The 24,259-nt window shown below is 41.4% G+C and overlaps 4 protein-coding genes across 5 annotated transcripts in view; 1 reads left to right on the forward strand and 3 right to left on the reverse strand.

Moving 5' to 3' along the window:
• Window positions 1-459: 459 nt before the first annotated feature.
• psap (prosaposin) lies at window positions 460-10,141 on the reverse strand. Its single transcript, XM_077581136.1, has 14 exons — window positions 9,973-10,141; window positions 7,615-7,748; window positions 7,428-7,502; window positions 7,229-7,354; window positions 6,761-6,955; window positions 6,535-6,681; window positions 4,238-4,294; window positions 3,375-3,536; window positions 3,184-3,276; window positions 2,905-3,088; window positions 1,748-1,911; window positions 1,592-1,672; window positions 1,390-1,497; window positions 460-1,119 (listed from the first exon to the last, which is right to left on the reverse strand). Exons 1-14 carry the CDS (start codon window positions 10,004-10,006, stop codon window positions 1,084-1,086), a joined length of 1,596 nt encoding a protein of 531 aa, XP_077437262.1. The 5' UTR covers window positions 10,007-10,141; the 3' UTR covers window positions 460-1,083.
• nolc1 (nucleolar and coiled-body phosphoprotein 1) lies at window positions 9,423-22,073 on the forward strand. The gene is given in 14 exon segments (XM_077581132.1): window positions 9,423-9,442; window positions 15,052-15,172; window positions 15,441-15,496; window positions 15,783-15,943; window positions 16,010-16,138; window positions 16,221-16,333; window positions 16,658-16,766; window positions 17,160-17,219; window positions 17,296-17,385; window positions 18,686-20,139; window positions 20,141-20,768; window positions 20,844-20,965; window positions 21,049-21,129; window positions 21,205-22,073. Coding segments are annotated over 13 exon segments (3,276 nt in total). The 5' UTR covers window positions 9,423-9,442; window positions 15,052-15,061; the 3' UTR covers window positions 21,367-22,073.
• On the reverse strand, window positions 12,372-14,834 carry mrps6 (mitochondrial ribosomal protein S6). Its single transcript, XM_077581142.1, has 2 exons — window positions 14,366-14,834; window positions 12,372-12,489 (listed from the first exon to the last, which is right to left on the reverse strand). Exon 1 carries the CDS (start codon window positions 14,698-14,700, stop codon window positions 14,368-14,370), a length of 333 nt encoding a protein of 110 aa, XP_077437268.1. The 5' UTR covers window positions 14,701-14,834; the 3' UTR covers window positions 12,372-12,489; window positions 14,366-14,367.
• A 302-nt stretch (window positions 22,074-22,375) lies between the features above and the next one.
• Window positions 22,376-24,259, reverse strand: part of micu1 (mitochondrial calcium uptake 1) — a 26,655-nt gene continuing 24,771 nt past the window's right edge. For both annotated transcript variants that reach the window (XM_077581137.1, XM_077581139.1), the window contains 2 exons: window positions 23,022-23,111; window positions 22,376-22,940 (listed from right to left, as the gene is read on the reverse strand). In XM_077581137.1, coding sequence (XP_077437263.1) covers window positions 22,780-22,940; window positions 23,022-23,111 — 251 coding nt within the window. In that variant the 3' untranslated portion in view covers window positions 22,376-22,779. The remainder of the gene's footprint in view (window positions 22,941-23,021; window positions 23,112-24,259) is intronic.

Consider the following 24,259-nt stretch of genomic DNA (forward strand, 5'->3'; position numbering starts at 1 on the left):
ATAATCAGCATGCCTGATAATGATCCTGATCTTTAGTATCAGGTCTATTGGTAGGAGGAAACATCTAAAGCTTGCAGGACTCCGAACCCTGGTATGTAATATATCGTTTTATTTCTCAGCCCCAACATAAATCAGTACCGGCGCAATGATGGATTGGAATTCTGTGCTCATTTTGGACTTGACCATAAAGGTGGTACCTCACTGAGGGCAAGGCTTGTGAGTGTTTGTGAATTTAGCCAAATTTAGTTTTCATCAGGCTTTGTTAAAAGGTTGCAAAAATGTTCGCCAGAAGTTCTTGCGACAAAAACGTTTTCTTTATGGCAAGGAATTTGACCCAACCTTAGGTAAGTGGAACAAAATAAAGGATGAAGTACACAATCATACATTCTGAAACGTCAAGATTCCCAAAAAGTAGAATGCACTTACGCAGAGTTTAGACTACGGTACATAACATTCCAGTGATTTGGATCATTTTAATTGTTAAAACAATCAGATGAACTTACAGCTGGCTCAGGATATGAAGCAGAACAGAGGATGCTTGGTGTAAAAAGTCCCAGTTACAAACAGCTGTGAAAGTGCAAACAATGGAAGAAAAACTCAAGGCCATGTCATTACCTCCTAAAAACATCACACTAAAACATTATGGACCTACAATAATAAACATTTGCTTTAGAATACGACATGTTACATTTGTCATTTTTAATACATCATTTGTTTGCTCCTGCAATGAGGGGGGGGAAAAAACCTGTTGCTCTCGACACGGTACCACATGTGAAACTTTTGTTGCTACATGTAATCAGATGTAGCAAGCACAAGAATACAACTCAAATATGCCAAACTGAGAAATCTTACAGTGATAAATTAGCCTGTTTTTAGAAAGCAGGTCTGTGTACATGTAATTAACCCCAACCCCTGCCCCAGAAAGGGGAACAAAAAAAAAAAAAAAGTCCTGTCCCTTTCCATAAATCACATCAAATTAAACATAAGTCACTTAGTCTAGTCAAGAAAAGGATAAACAAACAGTTGAAGTAGGAAGCAGCAATGCAGTTAATTCCCTAAAAAGTGTCAGTAGGCGCTGATCTTCTATGCCCACATGTGGCGCTTGCAGTGAGCCACAGCCTGAAAAACGAGAGAAAGCTTTAAGTTAGGATCACTTCAATTTGCTAAAAATCCATCCATATAAATATAAATCATAATAAATTCACACACAAAAAGTTACATTTAGCCCATTAGAGAACAGAAAGTTGTGCAAAAATTACTGGAACATTTATCGATATGAATGCTAAAGTTTACGGAAGATCAAATTGAGTTCAACTGTAAGGTTATAGTGTATTTGAGGTTTATCCTAAAGTTCCACCGGAAAAAGTAGTGTATGTGCAAGTAACATACATCGCATTGAGTTGCTGTCTCCATGCTCCTGCACCAGAACGAAGGTCCCAAAGTGCACTGCTCTTTTCCCAGCAGTCTGCGCAGAGCCTCAGGACAAGCGCCCACTTGCTATTAACACACATACACGCACAGAAGCTGCTTAACTAGCACACACCAATACTTCCTGACCTACACAACATGATGAAGACGATAATAAACCCACCAGGCACACAAAGTCCGGGTCTAGCATCTCTAGGAGCATTTGCACAAGCATGGGCTCGTATTGTTCAACCAGCTGATCACACTGTCGACAATCACAAACAAGAGTTAGTATGATGGTCAGAACCGTAGCTACGTACGTCGATGTGAATCTTCTTACCTCTGTCTGGAAGGAGTCAGGCAGGAACCTGCAAACTTTTCTCACTGCCTCTACAATCTGTTCCTCAGTTGCATTCTTCTCGAGGATTCCGTCGATGTAGGAGACGGCCATTTTGCACACCTTGCAGTAGCCGCCATTTTTGAAGACAGTCTTATCAAGGGCAGCTGGAATGAGTCTTGGTTTTAGATTGCCGTACAGTACGACTTGATACATGTTCAAGTTTTAATACCAAGAAAAAAAAATATGATGTAGTTCATTTGGAGGTGTAAGTATTACCATATTTTCACGACTATAAGGCGTACTTTAAAGTCTTAGATTTTTTCAAAAATCTACAGTGCGCCTAATAGTGAGGTGTGCCTTGTGTGGGGACCAAAGTCCAAAATCTGACTGAGTGTGGGAGGATCTCCCATCGACACATTGCTTATATACAAGAAAGGCGGACCTGACCGAGGACAGACATGAGAGCATGAAAGAGTCAACTTTGTGGCGAGTTATCTAGCCCCTCCCTTAGGATTGATCAAAAGCAACGCGAGTACATTTTTATATACTTCAAGTACAACTGAACTCAGTTTACATTGTTACGGTAAATACTTCAATAAAGTACAACCAAACTCATGTTTGCTCTGCTATCTGCCTTTTTAAAAACGTACACTAGCATGTATGTTTAGCATAATAGCATGCCACAATATGTTTTCAGCTAGCACATGTTTAACCACGCCTGCGCCCAATAGTGTGGTGCGCCTTATGTGTGAGTTATAGTCAGAAATATCACCCGTAACAGACTTATAATACGGTGTGCCTTATGGTCGTGAAAATACGGTAGTTAGTTTCATTTTTTTGTCCAGGGGTTAAGACTACAAGAATCCCAAAAGTTTTTTGTTTGTTTTTTTTCCTCCCTCTATTATTTGCGAAACCATTTTTTTTGGGCTGGTCTACCACTGTATGTCATTTTTGAATCAATTAGAAAAATTTGTATTTTCACTTATTGTACCTTTGCGTGCAAATACTACAAAAACACCAAGCACAATAGTAAACTTAAAAAATAAAATTAAAAAAATTAAATGCACCTATGTTTGTAAAATTGTAAATAAAAGCTGACCCAACTGACGATCAGCCCGCGTCATGGAAAAGACATGTATAGACGAAGGAGAACTTACGGACATAAGCATGAGCGGGATCGTTGCAGAGTGCCAACACGGTGCAAACAGTCTTGGGGTCGGCCTGCTGCACCAGCAGCTCAATGATTGCTTGGCCGTAGGTCTCGATCAGGTCCTTACACTGAGAAGTCAAGGAGGCTGGCAAATATGTGCAAACCTTCTCCACAGCTTCAATCACCTCCTTCTGCGACACATTTAGAAGATGCACCCGTGCTTAATTGCAACAACATGAAAAACGCTGTTAGCTTGATAGTTTGCGTTACGTGGTCCATGTCTTACCTCAGTTTTCTGATCTTCCAACATTTCTTCCAACTCCTTCATGACATACTCACAGACTGCACATGTGGGGGATTCCCGAACTCGCACCATAGGCTGAAACACAGAGAGGGAGGAGCCTATTGTGAAATTGTCTTATAGAATGGAATTTTGGTTCAACTATAAAAAATAAAGTGTCGAGCTTGACTGATTACTTTAGTCAACTTGGCAGATTCCACCTTGGTGGCAGGAACAAGATTGAGAGCAGGCAAGGTCTTGGCAGCAGGTACAATTTTAGCAGCCTGCAACTTCAACATGGGAGTGGACTTTTTACTTTCACTACAGAAGCCACCCATGCAACAGATATCCTTGGGATCCTGTGGACACAAAAAGACAAGGTTCAAATTGCCATGAATCGAACTACGCTACATCTATGCAACTTGCACACCATTCCAGTTTTTAAATCCACATGCACAAGTTTAGTGAAGCGCAAATGTAAATTGCTGGAACCCTACATAAACGCATACGCTCTTAGCTTGTGTACTTTTGTGCAGCCAGCAGTGAGTGAGGTATTAGATTCAATCTGCTCCAAATAAGAACAAAGATGTGCAATAAAAATGAAAGTCAAAACAAGCTGACTTGCTTAAATTAAGAACACATCACACATAGATATATTGAGTATTCTCGTTTCATGTGGAAAACCAAGCAATCCGTGCGGGTTATTAAAATAAACAAATTGTTATATGTTAAAGCAGTGCAACTACATGCGTCACTACAATGTCAGGTAAGTAACACTTGCACAGGGTCAATATGAGTAGTACAATTTAAGGGTTAAAAAGCCACAGCATAAACATACAAGACCTACCTGATCCTGAGGAGCAGCATAGAGCCAAAAGGGATAAAGAAAATATATGAATGAAGGGTCAATTAAGTATGGGTGGGGGGGATAAAAGGTTGGAAATAAAAGGTATCAGCGGGCCAGACTGGACTAACATCACCAATTTGAACAAAATATTGTCCTCTTAGCTTTATGGGTAGACATGTTGTGCAACTCCTATTATAACATGGGAGAACTCACCATGGAAAAGATCTTCTGAAGAACAAGGCTGCCGTACATGCTGATATACTGCTTGCACTGTTAAGGGGAAGAGCGACAACATTAGTCCCTGAGAAATGTGCGTGCTTTCCATGTCTTCCCCCCCTAAAGTTGCAAACTGTGGGACAACCAGCGTATTGCATAAGGCTTCAGTGTGCTATTAAAATGTAAAAACTTTGCGTTTTTGCAGCTTTTTATTAACTCTTTTACTGCCAAAGACGTTAAATGACGTTCTGCAAAAACCTACGGAGGAGCGCCAAAGACGTTAAAAGACGTCCTCCCATTTTTTTTTGAAACGGGTGCTGGGAAGGCTTGCGGAGCTCTCCTGAAAGTTTTAAGCAGGTTTTTTGAGCCTAATGACTATTTTTGGCCCCTAGAGGGCAGCGATGACTCTCTTTTGACAAGATCGGGTGGGCGTCAGTAGAGGCGGAGCTAGAGCGTTGAGCAGGAGATCAGAATGGAAAACAAAGGAAAAATGGCGGCCGGTCGCGAGGAGCTAACGCCAGAGCCGTTTTTTTCAAAGACCAAAAGCATCGCTAAAAAAGCACATTGTTGATGACATGATCATCATCGATGATGAAGATGATGGCGACTCCGTGGTTGGAAAGCATTGACGCGGCAGTAGAAGACGTTAGATGGAGGAGGGAACGGGCAATGGCGAGCGTTTGCAAGCAGCTCTACACTTACAAGACGAAAGGCATCGACCAACGCTAAAATAGTACATTGATATCCATGATGATGAAGGTGAATCCGAGCTTGACGGCGAAATTGGAACCGCTGACGCGGCGGCTATGACGGTGTCGTAACGCGGAGCGCAACCGAGCACGCACAGGCGGACGTTCGATCGGACGACGGAGAGTGCCCCGAGTCCAATGCATATTCATCGGAGGAAGTGTGTACAGTCTGCTACTTGCTTTTTATTCCCCGGAAAAAAAGGCCGTCAAGAAAGTGTAACGTTTGCACGCAAAACGGAACCAATGTGAAAGTGAAAGTAAACTGTTGTGCGAGTCCTGGCGTCTCCTTGCACGCAGGAGAGCGTTACAAAAGGAAAAACTGTATTTGAAACATCCACATAATTGTAAGTAGTACCACAGTTGCACACATTTGTAAATAGTTTGCGAAATTGTTTTGTTAAATTGTTACACTGTTGAATGGAAATAAACGTATTTTGCAATCAAAAAACACTTTTTCATTGTTGGTGAAAGCGTTTTACAGAAGTAAAGCACTATTTAGGTGTTTGTGGCATCATTCATGGACAAAAAGAAGTGTACAATTCACTAGAGTGCATGAAATAACATCGTTTCACAAAAAGCTCTTTTTCTCCGTTTTTTGTTTCAAAAGAGAGAATTTCGGTGAAAGTAACCATTTTCTATTGTTGATTACTGAAGAACGGAATAAGGTAGAAACAAACTTTTTTTTTTCTGATGAAAGCTGAGAGTCCAATCTTTCATTTGGTTGTATGTGTGTTTCCATAGTCCAAACAACATTTTCTGTGGACCTTGAAAGATCACTCAAAATGCTTAAATCGGCTGGCACTGGCGACAACCCGTTTTTGAAAACGTCTGGCAGTCAAAGAGTTAAAGGCTGTTGAAAGAGAAGAATGCGAGAAAATGAGTGGTGTGAAACAAGTTGACTTATTCTAAGCAGACGGAGAAGAATTTTACTGGGATTAATTGTTATCATTTTTATCCCAATGTATTACATTGGGCGTCAATTAAATGCAAATTGTGGCTAGTCCCAATTCTCCACAGATAGCGGGGGTTGGCTGTATAGTACATAGACAAGTCGTTTAAATAGATTGGTCCATCTTTTAATTGTTGGTTGTCATTTAATTATTTATTTTTTCTATTGGTTTATTGGTGATCTGCTCCAAAATCCTCATTGTGCAAAGCTTACGCTTAAGACAACCAGAACAGTCCAGTTTGGATTAATTCAATGCAGTGAGAATGGATGAATGAGAATATTCACAAGCACGTTTCAGTAGTCATTTGGATAATTGAGCAGAAGTACAGTTTCTGTTAAACATTTACTTCAGTTATTTACTTCAGTTACTAGTTTTATCATTAAGGTGAAACTTTCCGTTTTGTTTTGTTTTATCGTTCCTTTTCCTGTTTGGACTGCATTATACAGATGTTAGCTTTGCGCACTAGCCGACAGTATTGGTCATTTGTTGTGATGAAAAGTAAAGTGGGTTATGTTTTAATTTGTGCTGTTAAAGTTAAAATAAAGTACATTAAAAAAATTTTAAAAAAACTATGCCAAGAGTGTGTGGCGCTCACCATGTCTGACAAACCAGGTCCCATCTTGTCACAACTCTCCTCAACTTTTGCAAGGAGAGTGTCAACAAAGGATGAGTTGGCCTTTTCTTCTGCCTGTGCATCAGTCATGAACTTGATGCAGTCCTGGCACACGACGTCACCGTTTTCCTAAAGAAAGCAAGGAAGCAATGTTAAATGACCAGTGTGGAAGCTACTTGCTCACAGCAGTGCAGAGAGCGGACTGTACTTTGACTGGAGTTTCTGGTTTGGGGGTTTCCTGTGGGTACAAGAGGCCAGGCACATTGAGGAGGAAAGGTGAGGCCGACTTGGCGAGGTCAACCTGTGGGATCTCATTGGACATCAATTGGTCCTCAAACGCAGCCAGGACCATCTGTTGGGAGCGACACAAGCCAATGGCGCCACAGGCCACACCAGGATTATCCTAAAAATAAAAAATACATATAAAATAAAAATCAACACTCACACATACTACATGAAAGATCAGTGAAGCAGGTGAGGTAACGATGCTGCTTGTCACAAGGTTCCGTCTTGCATAATGGCTTCTCTGTTTTCACTTCCCTATCAACAGCCCCGGGTCAGCGCTCTGTACGGATCTGACAACACGCTTTGATACTCATACGGGCAGTGGCATTTATTGATCTCATTGGTTAAAGATAGAGCAGTATGCCCTCAGATGCGAGAGGAGGCCACTCACCAGCTCTCCAATGATGATTTCCAAGACAATTTGGTAATAATTGTCAACCGCCTCCTTGCACTCAGCACTCATACTTTGGTCAGGAATGAGCTGACATGCTTTCTCCAGGTACCCAACAATCTCAGCCTGCAATCACACCGTTAACTTTTAGGGGGAAAGATGAATAAAAGTAGAGACAGTGAATGATAATCTTAAATACCTGTGTGGCATTGTCCTTCAAAACCTGCAATACTACCATGACCACTTCTTTACACAAGTCACAAGGCACGGTTTTCTGGAACATAATTACAAAAACAAAGGTTACAGAAGTTTCATCTAGATAAAAAATACAAAATGGACGCATAAAAGGAAAATGGAAGTGATTATGCACAAGGAGGAAGTCTCACCATCTGGGGTTTGTTCCAGACGTTCTGCTGGCAGTGAGTCACGGCACCACACAGAGACGCAGTCTTCACGTTCTGACACCAGTAAGGGGGTCCACGAGCACACTGCTCTGTGCCCAGCAAAGGGCTTGCCACAGCTGCAAAATACACAAAGAACCATCATTTATAGACTACTGCTTCAATGGTAACTTAAGAACATTTATATTTCAAACTACCTGATCCACATATTTGTAATCACATTACACATTTGGCTAAAATGAATCACTAAAAGTATCGCCAAATTGATATTTCAGGAGAGGACTCGGATCCTCCGGTTCAGACAACAGCAGTTTCGTACAGTTCCGGGTCAAAAGACGTGAGCACGAGCAAGTCACCACAAGGGTTTGGACTAACAACCATGCAACAATCTGTCAGCAAAGTAAAATGAGAAAAAACAAGCACCGACCAACAGCACAAGGCATCTTATTTAACCAAGTCAACATGTCAAGACTTAGTTTTGGCAGCATGTCATAAATTCATAAGACTAAAACTATCTGACATAATCATTCCTCAACTGCCAAAACAACCTTTAATATGTTCTATGTTCCCCCAATAGTCTAAACATATTATTCTGATTATATCGTTTCAGTGAGGTGCCATTTTGTCCTGTACTGCCACTTCCTGTTGACTTCAAATGCTTCTAAAATCCTCCCTAACAAATACATTCACAGAATAACCATTTTCTGCTCTAGTACACTACCTATTTTACTGCACACATACATAACTCTTCTCACCAACAATCTTCTATTTGCACTAATAAAGTCGAGTTATGAAACATCATAGTTATTTGACCCGTCTCAAAATTTTGGCCTGCCTGCGCAATTTGTGGATATTTTTTATTAAAACTTGTAAGCCAATCTGAGGACGGCTTCCCAAATAGAAGTTAACAGGACAAGTTTGAACATGCTTTATGACCACATTTCAAAAGGCTATGTCACACTTAATAGAATTTTACTTATTAATGCATGCACGGTTAATAAAGGTCTAGTAATTGAGTTGTAGACCATTTCTTCAAAGAAAAAAGAGGTTGCTCAGTCATGGAGTCATGGAAGAGATTGCGTTTCACGACCATGTTTTAAATAGGAAACAGAAGCCTATATATACAATATTATAAAAATATCAGCAACCAAAAGGTGAGCGAGTGGCTGCACAGATAATGACATAGCAAAACAGATGAAACCCCACACCCTCTTCACTTCGGTCATGACATACATTTGAAATAAAAGGTTGTATTCCAAGCAGAACTTCAATAAATAATCCTGAAACATAAAAAGGAATGACTGTTCAAAAACAAAAACATTTCCTATTTAGCAGGCTTTAGATTAAGCCAATAAGAAGGATTATGTGCAAAGAGACATTAGTGGACCTATGCTTCTGAACATAGCAACGTGTGAATATTTTTACAGTGAACAGAGCAACGTGTGAATATATTTACAGAACAATGCAAGAATGTGAAAGTTCAAAGTGCACAGAACAAATATGTACCGGTATCTACTCTCTCAATCTCACCAGAATTGTGACAAAAGATAAGCACTTTAAACATGAAGCCCAAATCTCTCTTTTCATGTTTGGTCAAGCAATTATGTTTTGTTTTTTTAAACTAAATTTTCTCAAAGAGCAACTGCATATCAAAGCATGTGTCAGGTGACCCCTTTATGTACTACTGTATATTTATTTTATCTTCCAGGGTAGCTGAAAATGTAGGTAAATACCAAACGATGCAGGCGGGGGAAACCACAAACGAACAGAGCAGAACAGAGTAAGAGTTAAAATGCTGAAATTAAAGTTTGTGGTAGGTGATTTTTCTTATTGAACTTCCCTTTTTAGCATAACGAGATATGAGAGTAAGTGGGTGGCAGTCACGCGAAATAAGATCAAGTTACATGTCGCCAATAAATCTTTGACCTGAAAAAAAAAACAGCAGCTTGGGACCATAAGTAATCACCAAAGAAACAGTCTAAATGATTAGAAAAATAATTCACGTGTATTTCCATGATGCAAAAAAAAAACAACAACATGGGGCATGGCTCACCTCGGCATGGTTTGATGCTAACAACGCTAGCTTAGCAGAAAGCGCTGATTGTTGTTTGACTCGCAAATTTCATTTATACAACTCAGTCACACGCTTGGTGTAATGTGCCACAACGAGGACATAATACGAACAAGTTAGTGGTAGCAGCTGCACTGTCCCTAGTATTTACGGTTTACAAGGCTACTTAGTATCGCTTCCGCATTTCACTAACTGGTTATACAACCAAAAGGTCATCACGGAGACTTATGTATACTACATGTCCATTTTTGCCTTGTGTGTTTGGACATTACCTGAGGACACGAAAAGGAGAGCTAGAAGCAGCATGACTCCGCTGTTTTCAGGCTCGTCGGATACGGCGAAAGTGGATGGAGCTCCAAATGCAATCGCTAGCTGGGGCTTGTGTTCGAGCCTTTATGCCTGCCAGTCAGCTGACTACTCAGCATAAACATGTGACTCATCAGGGCCACTTGACTCGTGACATCCGCCAAGTAGACTCTGAGTTAGCAACAATGCTACATTAAAATGCACAGCATTCGAGTCACTCATTATAGGAAGGGTGTGCAGTTGCGCACCTTCAACTTTGAGTTTTAAAATAATGTATTTCGATTAAATAATTATTTTACTTGAACAGAATTACACATGGCACAATAACAGGGGTTTTCACATTTGTTAACAATGCGTTTTAATCACAAATTTTATATTTTACTTAATTGCAAATGTTAATTTTTAAATTTTAAGTATAAATTCAGCTGCCGGACAGATGGCCACAAGGTTCTGCGTTCAAATCTGGACTCCAGCCTTTCTGCATGGAGGATCTTTTCATGTTCTTCCCATACTTCCATACTCCCATATTTCAAAAATAAGCATGTCAGATGAATTGAAGACTCTAAATCAGGGGTGGACAATTCATTTCGTAAATGAGCCACTTGAGGACCTGAAATGCTTGCCGAAGACCAAGCTAACATGCTAACCTCAATTGTATCTTTAAAAAAAAGATATTTATAAAAAGCTACTGTCTTTTTTCAATAAAATGATACATGTGTAGATATTGTAATGTCCTTATATGTAGTAAAGCCAGGATGACATATGTAAATGTCTCAGAACAAAGTTGTTCCTCACCATTGCTACAATTGTATCTGTATTTTTCCATGATATTAGTTGCTTTATATTGTATATTGTTTATCTGTACCTGGACCTTGCTGATTGATTTAAATAAGGATTATTTTTTCTGGTAAACTTCTGATTGACTGTATGGCACCCAATTTCCTGAACTGTAATGGGGGGAGGGACAAAAGTTATGGTCTTTGGTCCCAGTGGCCCTTGTACATCTTATCCTGCTGACTAGGGCCCTTTGATGCGTTATCTAAAGCTAACAGTCTCCAATTTCGGTTTTTACTTGGACAGTGATTTTAAATTGAACTGACAAATTGGTGCTGTTGTCAAATCCAGTTGTTTTTTCAGCATCTGGTCTAAACTGAGCGTCTCATTTACATTACTTAGAAACTGTTAATCCATGCCTTCATTATATCTTGGCTGAAGCCTGGATTACTATAATGCACTTTATTTTCGAGTCAGCCAGTCCTCCCTCAAGCGTCTCCAGTTGGTCCAAAATGCAGCTGCTAGTCTCCTAACTGGTGCTCGTAGGAGGCGCTTGTGCAATTTAGAGTTCATTTTAAGATTATTTTGTCTTCAAATCTTTAAGTAGCCTTGCCCCACCTTAACCAAGGTATTTAGGTGGGGTAAGGCTTCTCTCTCAGCTCCTCCACCCCTCCCTGGTGCCTCAGACACACCTGGAGGTACAGGCAACTTTTAAAACTAGTCTTAAAACACATTTTTATTATTTGGCTTTTGACTGCATTGTTTCAGTGTTTTATGGTGCGTGCTGTAATTTGTTACTGATTTATTGATTTTTATTTATCCACCTACTTATATTTATTAATTTATCTTGTGCTATTAGTTCATTTATTTACCTACTTATAATTATTAATAAATCAGTTTTATTTTATGTTTTACCTGTCTTAATTGTATGACTGATTTTTACTCCATGTAGAGCACTTTTGAAGTGCTACATAAATAAAGTTGAGTTGAACTGATTGGTTCCGTTTTTAAAACAACTTTTCTCTGGATCAAACTGTTGCCAATCACCATGTAAAACAATGTCCAGTCATTCATAAAGTTGAAATGAAAACTTAATTTGTTGTCTATGGCAATTTAATCATGCTCCAATAGTTAACCTGCTGAGATCAAATGTCTAATAGACGACAGCTATGGCATTTACAATATTAAAGAATACAGATTGACCTTCTGTTGGTTGTTGACTGTCAGCGTTTGGCAAACTTAGCTGTTTGTTTTTAAAAGCGCAGCAAACACAACTTGGTGATAGATACATTAAAACAGTTTTGACATTTGTAACTGGCAGAAATACAGGATGGTTGCATTTAAATCATTATGTGTTCATACAGTGTTTCTAAACTGTGTGGAAATGTAAGTGTTTTCCAAGAGTTAACGTGCTGTGTGTAGATGAAAACAATTATACAGAATTACATTTTTTCTTTGACCTTCTGATGTTTGTAATAGCGGCTGTCCAACTTCGCTGTTTTGAAACAAATGACTACTTTAACATACTGTGACATGCTTTTTGAGTAAATACTTTTAAATTCCTGATAGTAAGAGCCTCATAAGCATCCACCATAATTAAAAAATGATCTTTATTATCATCACAACACAAATTTAATTCAGTCCATCAGTGTTGGAAGAGGTCAAAGAAGCAGCATACTGGACAGTCACTGGATGAGAACGGCAAATACCTGTTTTAAAAAAAAAAAATCATGGTTAAATTGCACACTATTTAACACAACATGATCCCCATAAGCAGGATAGACATTGACCTCAAATGTCGTTTTGTTAACTCTTTGACTGCCAGAAGTTTTCAGAAACGGGATGTCGCCAGTGCCAGCCGATTTAAGCATTTTGACTGATCTTTCAAGGTCCATAGAAAATGTTGTGTTTGGACTATGGAAACACACATACTACCAAATGAAAGATTGAACTCTCATCTTTCATCAGAAAGAGTTTGTTTCTACCTTATTCCGTTCTTCAGTAATCAACAATAGAAAATGGTTAGTTTCACCGAAATGCTCTGTTTTGAAACAAAAAGCGGAGAAAAATAGCTTTTTGTGAAACAATGTTATTTCATGCACTCTAGTGAATTGTACACTTATTTTTGTCCATGAATGATGCCACAAACACCTAAATAGTGCTTTACTTCTGTAAAAAGCTTTCACCAACAATGAAAAAGTGTTTTTAGTTTGCAAAATACGTTTATTTCCATTCAACAGTGTAACAATTTGACAAAACAATTTCGCAAACTATTTACAAATGTGTGCAACTGTGGTACTACTTACAATTATGTGGATGTTTCAAATACAGTTTTTCTTTTTATAACGCTCCCCTGCGTGCAAGGAGACGCAGCAGGACTTGCACAACAGTTTACTTTCACTTTCGATTGTCCGTTTCGCGTGCAGACGTTACACTTTCTTGACGGCCTTTTTTTCCGGGGAATAAATAGCAAGTAGCAGACTGTACACACTCCTCCGATGAATATGCATTGGACTCGGGGCACTCTTCGTCGTCCGATTGAACGTCCGCCTGAGCGTCCGCCTGAGCGTCCGCCTGAGCGTCCGCCTGAGCGTCCGCCTGAGCGTCCGCCTGAGCGTCCGCCTGAGCGTCCGCCTGAGCGTGCTCGGTTGTGCTCCGCGTTTTCCGGTGTCAGCATCGCTAGCCCGTGAACCTTTATAACGTCGTCATAGCCGCCGCGTCAACGCTTCCAACTTCGCCGTCAACCTCGGAGTCACCATCATCATCATCGATGATGATCATCGTCGTCATCAATGTGCTCTTTAGCGTTGGTCGATGCTCCCAACTGTGAGCTGCTTGCAACCGGTCGCCATTGTCCGCTTCCTCAGCCATCTACCTCCGCCTAACGTCTCCTACTGCCGCGTCAATGCTTCCAACCACGGAGTCACCATCATCATCATCATCATCGATGATGATCATCGTCGTCATCAATGTGCTCTTTAGCGTTCGTCGATGCTTTTCGGCTCGACCGTGAGCTGCTTGCAAGCGGTCGCCTTTATGGCTTCTTCAGCCATTGTCCCCTCAACACTCTAGCCCCGCCTCACGTCTTCTACTGACGCTCACCCAATCTTGTCAAAAGAGAGTCATCGCTGCCCTCTAGGGGCCAAAAATAGTCATTAGGCTCACTAGACCTGCTTGAAACTTTCAACACAGCTCGGCAAGGCTTTACTCCACCCGTTTCAAAAAAAAATTAAAATAAAAATGGGTGGACGTCTTTTAATGTCTTTGGCGCTCCTCCGTAGGTTTTTGCAGAACGTCATTTAACGTTTTGGGCAGTAAAAGAGTTAAATATAAATAAAACTGTATAAAGCGTATCACTATTCTTCAACAACGTTGAATTAAGCTACTTTAATGTTTTATGTAGCTGTAATTTAAAAATGAACACGGTAATTGTACAATGGTAAACGTTGCGCTGTTAATTTTGTGCTAAACTTGTGTAACTTCTACTGACTGGCTACCGTGACCATAAATAAGCAAGCACCAATTTAAAAATCGGAAAATGCCACTCCCACTGTATATGATGATCCTAGTGTATAACATACGTACGTTCACTGCTGTGGACCACAGCAAGCTTGTTTGGAATTCTGTGTGTCCTTCTTCAGCACAGTGGGCCTCACCACGTCCAGGTCACGATGTAAGTGATCGAGAAGACCCGTGAGGATGCTGGGAGCCGCGTAGAAGTCAACCAAAAAGTATGATCCGCGGCGGTGTCTCTGGTTGTGTTTAGTCATGACAAAAGGCAAGAGTCTCTCTCCAAGATTCTCCATGTCTCTCACCACAGCGCCCCGCTCCATTAAAGTCTCCACTGTCCTCCGGAGAGCTGCTGCCGTCTCCGGTCGCTGCATCGCCTTTAGAATAAGAGCCAGTTCGTAGCGCGGCATTGTTTCCGTGGGTCTGGATGTGAAGATTTAGCGCAAATAGTCAATTGGTAGCTGTCATTTCTAGAATCCTTTCAACAAAGTCGACCATGTTATGACACGAGGAAGAAAGGTCCTTTGTGGTGACGTATTAAACCTGCGCCTGAATGTGTTGAGTCGAATTTTTTTAAGAAGACAACAACCAAGCGGAATAAGTGGCTATAATTATCTTTGCTGTATTTTATGTTTTGTAATACAATTCTGGTTTGACAATAAAATAGTTTTATCTGAAAATGGTTTCATTACTTTTTTTTGTCTTCGTAAATGCGCATGCGCTAAGGCGGTTTGAGGTAACTTCCTGCCCTCCATTTCCAGCGTGGTGAAGATGGCGGAGCACAAGTCAGTGCCCAGCGATTTATACAAATGCGTCTATTCGTTTCTGTTGGACAATAAGTTCGCCAAAGCGGCTAAGCAGTTTGCCAGGCAGGTAAAAGTGGTAAGTATGTCTTATCTCGTAAAACTTCGACGATGTCGTGCTATGATAAACTGTAAGTTGACCATTGTACGTATGTGGGAAGTTAGCACGTGGATTTTTACCGAGTCCTCCAAACCTGCTCATTGCATGTCTCTCGTCTTAAGTATCCATTTCATCTTCTGAAAAACTAGATTTGTGCAGCGTTCCAAATTCCGTTTTTTTGTCTGGACCTGGAATAAAGCCATTCATTCAGGATATTCATTATTTGTCTGTACATTTCTATTAACAGGGTCCACAGGATCCAAATGAAGAACATCTTCTTCATATCTACAACTTCTGGGTGAAGTGAGTTGTTTATATTTGAAATCATTCAGCTTTGTAAGTGATGTGATAAAAAAAACACTTTCAAGTGTGTATGATATACCATCAATGTAGTGTTTACAGCATTTATTGAGCCAAGGCACATATTTTAAACTAGCATTAGCGACGAATCAAGGCACACCACACATTTAGTAAAATATTGAATGCACTTTAAGCAGGATTGTTGGTGGTGATTGTATGTGAGATTGGTTAATCAGCTGTGGCACAAACCTGTAAGAGTTTGTTAAATACTCTATCTGTATGCGCTTAGATCACCCCAAGCAAAGAAACGCAAAGCAATCACTGACCAGAATGGAGCTGCTAGCTCGGTGGCCAAGAAGGCAAAAGCCAGTAAAGAGAGCTCCAGCAGCGATGAGTCTAGCAGTGAAGAGGATGAAAACAATGCCAAAGTGAAAACGGCTAATCGCGCTGGTAATATCCCAGTACTGTTGTTAATGCACGTTTTGTAACCATTAAAAGACTGTTTGCCTTTCAAAGCCAATGGAACACCTGCTAAGGCAGCGGCCATGAAAGCTGCAACTGTAAATGGACTAAGAAAGAAAGACAGCAGCTCTAGCAGTGAGGAATCAGACTCGGAAGAGGAGCAAGCCACCAAAGCTCCATCAAGTCAGTGCCGTGCTCACTTCTTCATGTAGTATTGCATGGTTTTCTGAATGCATAACATACCATATTTAATTCTGAATGACAGAGGCAGTAGCTGCTGCCAAGCCTAAGGCTTCTATTCCTGCTACTGTAGCGGCTAAGAAAAAGCAAGAGAGCAGCAGTGAGGAAAGTTCCTCGGAGGACGACGAACCAGCCAAGGTTAACAAACCGACATGTATTAACTGACATTTATGCTGCTGATCTGAGCGACGTAAAGATTCCAATTCATTATCTATAATGTATCCGATTTTTACATTGACATAAATAATACAAAATACTAACTATCCAGCTGCATATTCAAAAAGATATGACCTGCAATCTGTGAATATCCAATTAATCATTGCAATGGCATATATTTAAATTATGCCACATAACCCCCCCGCCCACACACAAACACTTAAACCGTCTAATGAAAATCAAGCCTTTATGTTGTCAGAGATTAGAATGTTCAGTCGCATTTTTTGTGATGCATTTCCATGCTAGGCCGCAGTTAAATCTGCCCAAGTGAAAACTGTTGCGGCAGCTGCAGATTCGAGCAGCGAGGACTCTTCCTCGGAAGATGAGTCTCCGCCCAGCAAGAAACCCAAACAAGGTTTGTTGTCATTTTAAAAATTATGTCACACACTGATTGACTTGATGGTTTCTATTCGTAGGAGTAGTAACAGACCTGATGAATGTAGACCACTATTACTAAAGGCTTAGTCAAAACTGACTTAAATTGTTGTTTAAATTAGGGCCACTAGAGGGCAGCACTACTAGTCATCGGTTAAGTCATTTTTCAAGACTACTGCTAAGGCATGTTAATTGTTAACTGAGTATTACATTAAGGCTGATCGACATCGACAAAATGTCATATCTTTTTTAAGAAAGAAATAGCAACATTCTTCAGTTGTAATTCTTAGTGAGTCTGTCCCATTACTGGTAAGCTTGTCGGCAAGTGTGTCAGTTTTGTTGTTTGAATCTTTTTTTACTTTAATTACAACAGGAACGTACAGTGCAGTCCCACCCCCTGCTTCAGTACAGAAAGTGGTAACTCCAGTAGCTGGTAAGATAACCCAAATTTAGGATTAATTGGCATCTGGAGTTTTGTCGTTTGCTGAAAACCGTTGTTCCTTGTCTAGCTAAAGCTGCATCCGTAAAGAAGACTGCGCCTACAAAAGCTGCTTTGAAGAAGCCTGCTGCTAAGAAAGAATCCAGTTCGGAGAGCTCAGGTAGGAAATATTGGACTTGGTCTGTCTCTTAGGCTTGAAAAAGCCAGTTTCTTGAATGGATGTATAACAGGATGTCCTCTTAGATTCAAGTTGAAGAGGAGCCTTAGGTGTATTCACACCTGCACTGTTTAGTCCACTTTAAACAGACCAGAGTTCGTTTCCCACGCTGGTCCGGACCTTTTGTGCAGGTCTGAATACACACAAACGAACCCTGGTACGGACCGAGACCCTCATTTTTTGGTGGTCTCGGCCCACTTCTAAACGCACTCGGTGTGGTTCGCTTCAAGTCTGAATACAAACTACCGGTACATCTGATCCAAACCAACTGCAGGAGACGTGCGCCTTTAAGGGCTTAACAAGTCACTATACCGAAGCCTAGCGGGAGAAAAAATTGCCCGGTAGTGAATGTTGTGCTAAATTAATACATAATCTTCCGCATTCTGTTTACCCACGCTGCTTTCAGCATGTTGTGGGTTGGGGCACGCGGAACACAACGGCTCCTTCGGGTTACTACACGCAATCGACGGTGCTATTGTAAAACAAACTCAAATTAAGGCCTTTTTAAATGACTTTAGCATTCTAAATTGTAGATGTTAAAAAAAAAAAACATTTCATGGTTTATTTTAAATACTGTTGTGCAAAGGAGTCACTAGAATACAATTTATCAATAATAAATGTCATTAAAATATATTTATTTGTGGGAACTGGTGTGACTTGTTGTAATTTGCAATGGACAAAATGGCCTGCAGTTCATCTAACAAATACCAATTGTTCTGAATTTGAAAAGAAAACGTACTGTTCCTGTCGACAATGTCCAACATGAAACACCCATGCCACCTAGTGACAGAAAATTACCTCAACATAAATCTATGACTCAATATTTCACACTCCTTTTAACTGTTTAGTATATCTTTTTAACTTCAAATAACTGAATGATAAAATTACCATATCAGTGAACTAAAAGATACAACCACATTTGTATTTGGTAGCCACATTTGCCCACCTCTATGTTAATGAGAATAAAAACAAATATTTTATTGCACATTTATAACATATATTAAATGTGCAATTAATTTCCAATTAAACGCGAGTTAACTTTGGGAATCCTGCAATAAAAAAATTGACTGACAGCCCTAAAATATAAACAACATATATGTTTGGATTTGTGTATGTAATTATGACATGGCATTAAATTTGATTTGCTGATAAGTGCAGAAACCCTGGACTAGTATTACTCTACAAGTGTTGAAGTACATTTGTACATGCACCACTTTTAACAATACTGTCATTGTACATTCAGAAAGCAGCTCAGAAGATGAAGCTCCAGCAAAGCCTGCCACGAAACCTGCTACACCATCATCATCATCATCATCATCAGCTGCTGCTGCTTCAAAAGCACCAGTTGAGAGCAGCTCCGACTCATCATCTGAAGAGGAAGAAGCGACCAAAGCCAAGCCAGTTGCAGCAAAGGCTGCCATTCCTGCTGCTAAAGTCACCAAAGCCACTGCGGCAGCAGAAAGCAGTTCAGACACTGAATCCTCATCTGAAGAGGAGGAACCAGTCAAAGCGAAACCCGCACCAGCTAAGCCTGCAACTCCTGCCAGAAAGCCTGCCACAGCGGCAGCAGCTGAAAGCAGTTCAGACTCTGACTCCTCATCTGAAGAGGAGGAACCAGTCAAAGCCAAGCCGGCAAACACAAAACCTGCAACTCCAGCTTCAAAAGCCGCTACTCCTCTAGCAAAAAACGCTAAAGCAAAGGCAGCAGCAAAAAGCAAGGCAGCAGCAAAAAGCAGCTCAGAGTCCGAAACTTCATCTGAAGATGAAGAACCTGCCAAAGCCAAGGCGCCTACAAGTAAACCTTCAACCCCTGCCGCAAAGGCTGCAACCCCCAAAACAAAGGCAGCAGAAAGCAGCTCTGACTCAGATTCCTCATCCGAAGATGAAGAGCCAGTCAAAGCAAAAGCAACACCTGCTAAAACCGCCACCCCGGCTTCAAAGGCTGCAACCCCTGTCGTGAAAGCTGCCGCTCCAAAAAAGGCAGTGGAAAAAAGCAGCTCCGAGTCAGACTCTTCGTCTGAGGAGGAAGAACCTGCTAAAGCAAAGCCGACTATGAAAAAGCCTGCCGCCAAGGCCGCCACCCCTGCTTCAAAGGTCGCCACCCCTGCTTCAAAGGTCGCCACCCCAGCAGCAGAAAGCAGCTCTGATTCTGACTCTTCGTCTGAGGAGGAAGAACCTGCTAAAGCAAAGCCTACTACGAAAAAGCCTACCACCCCTGCCTCCAAGGCCGCCACCCCTGGGTCAAAGGTCGCCACCCCAGCAGCAGAAAGCAGCTCTGATTCTGACTCTTCGTCTGAGGAGGAAGAACCTGCTAAAGCAAAGCCGACTACAAGAAAGCCTGCCGCCAAGGCCGCCACCCCTGCCTCAAAGGTCGCCACCCCTGCTTCAAAGGTCGCCACCCCAGCAGCCGAAAGCAGCTCTGATTCTGACTCTTCGTCTGAGGAGGAAGAGCCTGTTAAATCAAAGCCGACTACAAGAAAGCCTGCCTCCAAGGCCGCCACCCCTGCCTCCAAGGCCGCCACCCCTGCCTCCAAGGCTGCCACCCCAGCAGCAGAAAGCAGCTCGGAGTCTGACTCTTCATCTGAGGAGGAAGAGCCTGCTAAAGCAAAGGTAGCTACGAAAAAGCCTGCCACCCCCGCCACCAAGGCTGCCACCCCCGCCACCAAGGCTGCCACCCCCGCCTCCAAGGCCGCCACCCCCCGCCTCCAAGGCTGCCACCCCAGCAGCAAAAAGCAGCTCAGAGTCTGACTCTTCGTCTGAGGAAGAAGAGCCTGCTAAAGCAAAGGCGGCTACGAGAAAGCCTGCCGCCAAGGCCGGCACCCCTGCCCCAAAGGCCGCTACCCCTGCCTCCAAGGCCGCCACCCCTGCAGCAGAAAGCAGCTCGGAGTCTGACTCGTCGTCCGAGGAAGAGGATGAACCTCCTAAAGCCAAGCCAGCTGCAACCAAAGCAGCAGCTGCTGCTCCAGCGAAGGCTGCTGCAGCCGAAGCAGAGAGCAGTTCAGACTCGGACTCTTCTGAAGAGGAAGCCCAAGCCAAGGCGAAGCCTGCGTCAAAAGCCAAGAAGAGTAGCTCCAACAAGAACACCCCTGCCAAGGCTGCCGTCGCCAAGAGCAACACTCCCAAAGCGACACCGGCTAAACCGGCAGAGTCCTCATCCAGTGATAGCAGTTCAGAGGAGGAGACCGCTGGGAAGAGTCCTGTTAAAACGTCGACCCCCGCTGCATCGACCAAGGCGACTAAAGCGAAAGACAGCAGCAGCAGCTCCTCAGACAGCTCAGATGAAGACGAGGCATCAGCAAAAGGTGCCACCACCCCCAAGGCCAACGGTAAGTGGAGATTGATGGGACAAAGTAGTGATCGACAAATAAAACGACAAACAATTTCCTCCTGAATTGACGTAGGCACCAACAGCAAGCAGAAGGACGAAAAGTCATCAGGAAGTCAAGAGGAAAAGACGCAAAAAAAGACTCCAAAAAACAAAAAAGCAACTACTACACCTCAAACGTTTCCCAAAGCCAACAAGGTAGTCACAGCTTTTTATATACAAAACACACACACACACCCTTTGACAGATTAACAAGTCCTAAAAACGTGTGATATTTGCAGTCTAACATACCTTTCCGAAGAATAAGGGAGGAAGATGTCGCCGTGGACCCCCGCCTTGCAGACAACTCATTTGATGCTAAGGTAACCTAAAGAACTATTTAAGCGATGCGCTCATTTAGCAGTTGCTGGAAATGTGGCCGTAATTGTCATTTTCAGAAGGGTTCCAATGGCGACTGGGGCCACAAAGCCAACGAACTTCTCCGCTTCACTAAAGGCAAATCGTTTCGCCACGAAAAGACCAAGAAGAAGAGAGGAAGCTACCGAGGCGGCAGCATCAACACCACCACAGTCAACTCCATCAAGTTTGACAGCGAATGAGACACGCTTGCTCTCACCTGAACTTGACATCACCTGTGTGACGCGAAACCCCTGAAGCAGTTGGTACTTTGACAGATGCCATTTAAGTTTGAAAGTCAACACTTTTTGGGATTTTTGAAGGACACAAGGATGCCGTATGACCACTTACAGCCACAACGTGGCTTAAGGCTATCAGTCCGGACGACAAACAGGAAAGCGTGACACCAAATACAACATGTATTCATTATCAGCTATTCGATCTACATTGAGTTTTTAAAGGATTGTAAACGTGTTAGTCAATAATGTGAACATTGGAGGGGGTTTCTTTTTTTTCTTTTCCTTGATCACTGAGGACTCATATGTTTTATGGTGTTTATTTATTGTTTTAGTCCATTTCACTAATTGATTTTCATTGTTCCTTACAAGCCATATTGTGTTGAAGCATTAGAAATTCAGCCTTTAGTTTGTCCTGCTAGTTGATAGAAATGTTAGTCGCCTAAACAGTTGCATTTTCTTTACATTGGGATTTACTGTACTGAATACATTCTTTTTTGTCATCAACTCTAATAGGTTAATATTGTCAAGATCAGTACTGTAGTGGTGCATGCGGTTGCCACCAGGTGGCACAGTAATACCATTCGGTTGATAACAGAATTTGTACTTTTGTTGTGACATTTTAGGATTGTCTTATGTTCTAAGTTCTCCAATAAAGTGGAGTAAACTGACAACGCAAATAGTCATTCCCTTCTGAATGAAGAATTAGAAGGATGCAGTGTTGAAACATATCACATGGGGGGGTGAGATGCGGGTTTTAAATTTCTTGGTTCATTTTAATAACTGGGGACACAAAGTGTCAAGTGAATAAACGAACACATGGAATTTCTAAAAGCACTGTTTTTGCCAATACATTATAGTGTCATATGTGATTTTATTAGGAAAATGACGATCTCATTTTGTATAGTTAGTACTAAGCATTTAAAATGAACAGGAAACTCAAAATAAATTTCCCAAGACTCTATGAAGCAAAAAATCCAAGTCAATACAAATCTTTAATTTGCATAACATTTCTTATAAAAGTGTTTAAGTGAGCAATATATTAATACACAAATACATTTTAGAGTGACATCATGGGGGTGAATTAAACAGCAAAATATCTATAGAGATGCTATCAAACTTAGCTATTAATTCAGGTCATATTTTCCATATGGGTCAAAAGAGTCCAGATTTTGAACAAAGTCACATGCTGCTTTACGCTGCAATGAATATGGCAACAATATGTACATTTTTCCATGATACAAATGTGTGTGATGCATTCATGACAAGCCATATAGGCATGCTTCATGACGCCCCTCACGGCTGCAGTCCTTCTAAAGTGTTGAACAAAAATGTCTCTAATGGCGTCGTTCCTCCCACTCGCGTCACCTTTGCTTTCCATTATGTCTTTGGCATGGCAAAGTCCCAGGCGGTGTCCTGAGCGCACTTCCACATGGCGCGCACCAACCGCGTGAAGCCCATGTCTTTGGGTTTTTCCAGCCCACGCATGAGCCGCTGCTTCATAATGGCGATGAACTCCTTATTACTGAGCTCGCCGTTCCCTGAAGAGGAGTGGGGAGGGGGAGGCACTTGAGAATGAGAAGAAAAATAACAAGATGACTGCTTCCAGAAGAGTTACCTACCGTCGCAGTCGAACAGGGCGAAGACCACATCGCACACGTGATCTGACAACTCCACCTTGGCTACAGTGCGGGCCACCTGTTTCATGGTGACTGGGAGAAGGAGAACCACAGAGAAGGAAACTCATTAGTGGAGAAGGATAACAGCGTGTGGTGGACACATAATTGGCACGACGCTACCAGTCTTTGCCTTTGGATCAGTAGCAGTGGAGTGCCACTCACAAGTCCGATAGATATGGAAATGAGGACGAAGAGCTGACAGCATCAGCGTGTACTAAACTGAGAACTACTCTGACTGAGAGGATGATGGGGGGGGGGGGGATGAAGACAGAAAGCAAGGAGGTGGGGAAAAAAAAGCCCCCGGCAGATGATAAAATGTTGAAAATCTATTTCATCTCATCCACAATATTGATGGGTACACCTCAAAAGCGCATAAAACGGAAGAACGGGAACGATGGTGTATGAAAAAGGACGGGAAGAAAAGGTTTGCCATCAAATTAATACAAATGATTCCATTAATAGCCTTTGGCCCACCTCCAAGAGAGACAATGGCGATTAGGAATCACTCCCTCTCCATTATTAGGCAAGTTCCCCATTTTGTAATACTGTTTGAATGCATAGTGACTAGTATAGTGCAATCAATATATCCCATCATGCATCTTGGAAATGAACACATAACTGATGGTGACGAGAAAAGCAAAATATCGCATGATGCATTGCGCCAATAAAGATAAATGATTTTCTGTTTCTTCAACATAAGTCAAGCAACATATCACAACAGATGGATTTGTATTCATTATTTAAAATACACATCTTATTGACACTCAAATAATAAATGTATTCAAATTAGGGGTGTCAGGGGATTCCATTTTTTTATCATAATTAATTGCATGACTTCAATAGTTAACTCACAATTAACTGCAAATTTTAGTTCTAAATGTACAAAAAAAATGTAAAATAAATTTTTGTTGTTGAAGTTTTCATTCTCTTGTTAACATAAGTGAAAACATGTTTTAAATTAATAGAAATATGCCTTTTTTAATTCAAAATTGAGTTAGTTAAAAATATGTACTGTAAAAAAAAGTGTGATATTGATTTGTGTTGGTCATTTTTCTGCCACTAGATGGCATAATTGCATTTGTAAGACATTGGTGACAGGTTTGAATTTTTCTTTTCATATTAAGAGCTCATCTTTAACATGAAGTAACTTGTGAAATTCTGCACATTTTTTAAAATTGTAA

The sequence above is a fragment of the Vanacampus margaritifer genome, chromosome 12, assembly GCF_051991255.1.
Source record: "Vanacampus margaritifer isolate UIUO_Vmar chromosome 12, RoL_Vmar_1.0, whole genome shotgun sequence".
Lineage (NCBI taxonomy): Eukaryota > Metazoa > Chordata > Actinopteri > Syngnathiformes > Syngnathidae > Vanacampus > Vanacampus margaritifer.

Bases quoted from the DNA above. Each gene is read 5' to 3' on its own strand.
- psap (XM_077581136.1), bottom strand. From the start codon at position 10,006: ATGCTGCTTCTAGCTCTCCTTTTCGTGTCCTCAG. The intron at 6,956-7,228 runs GTGAGTGGCCTC...TTTTATTTTTAG, and splicing joins AAATCATCATTGGAGAGCTG to GATAATCCTGGTGTGGCCTG. The intron at 3,277-3,374 runs GTAATCAGTCAA...TCTGTGTTTCAG, and splicing joins AATCTGCCAAGTTGACTAAA to CCTATGGTGCGAGTTCGGGA.
- mrps6 (XM_077581142.1), bottom strand. From the start codon at position 14,700: ATGCCGCGCTACGAACTGGCTCTTATTCTAAAGGCGATGCAGCGACCG.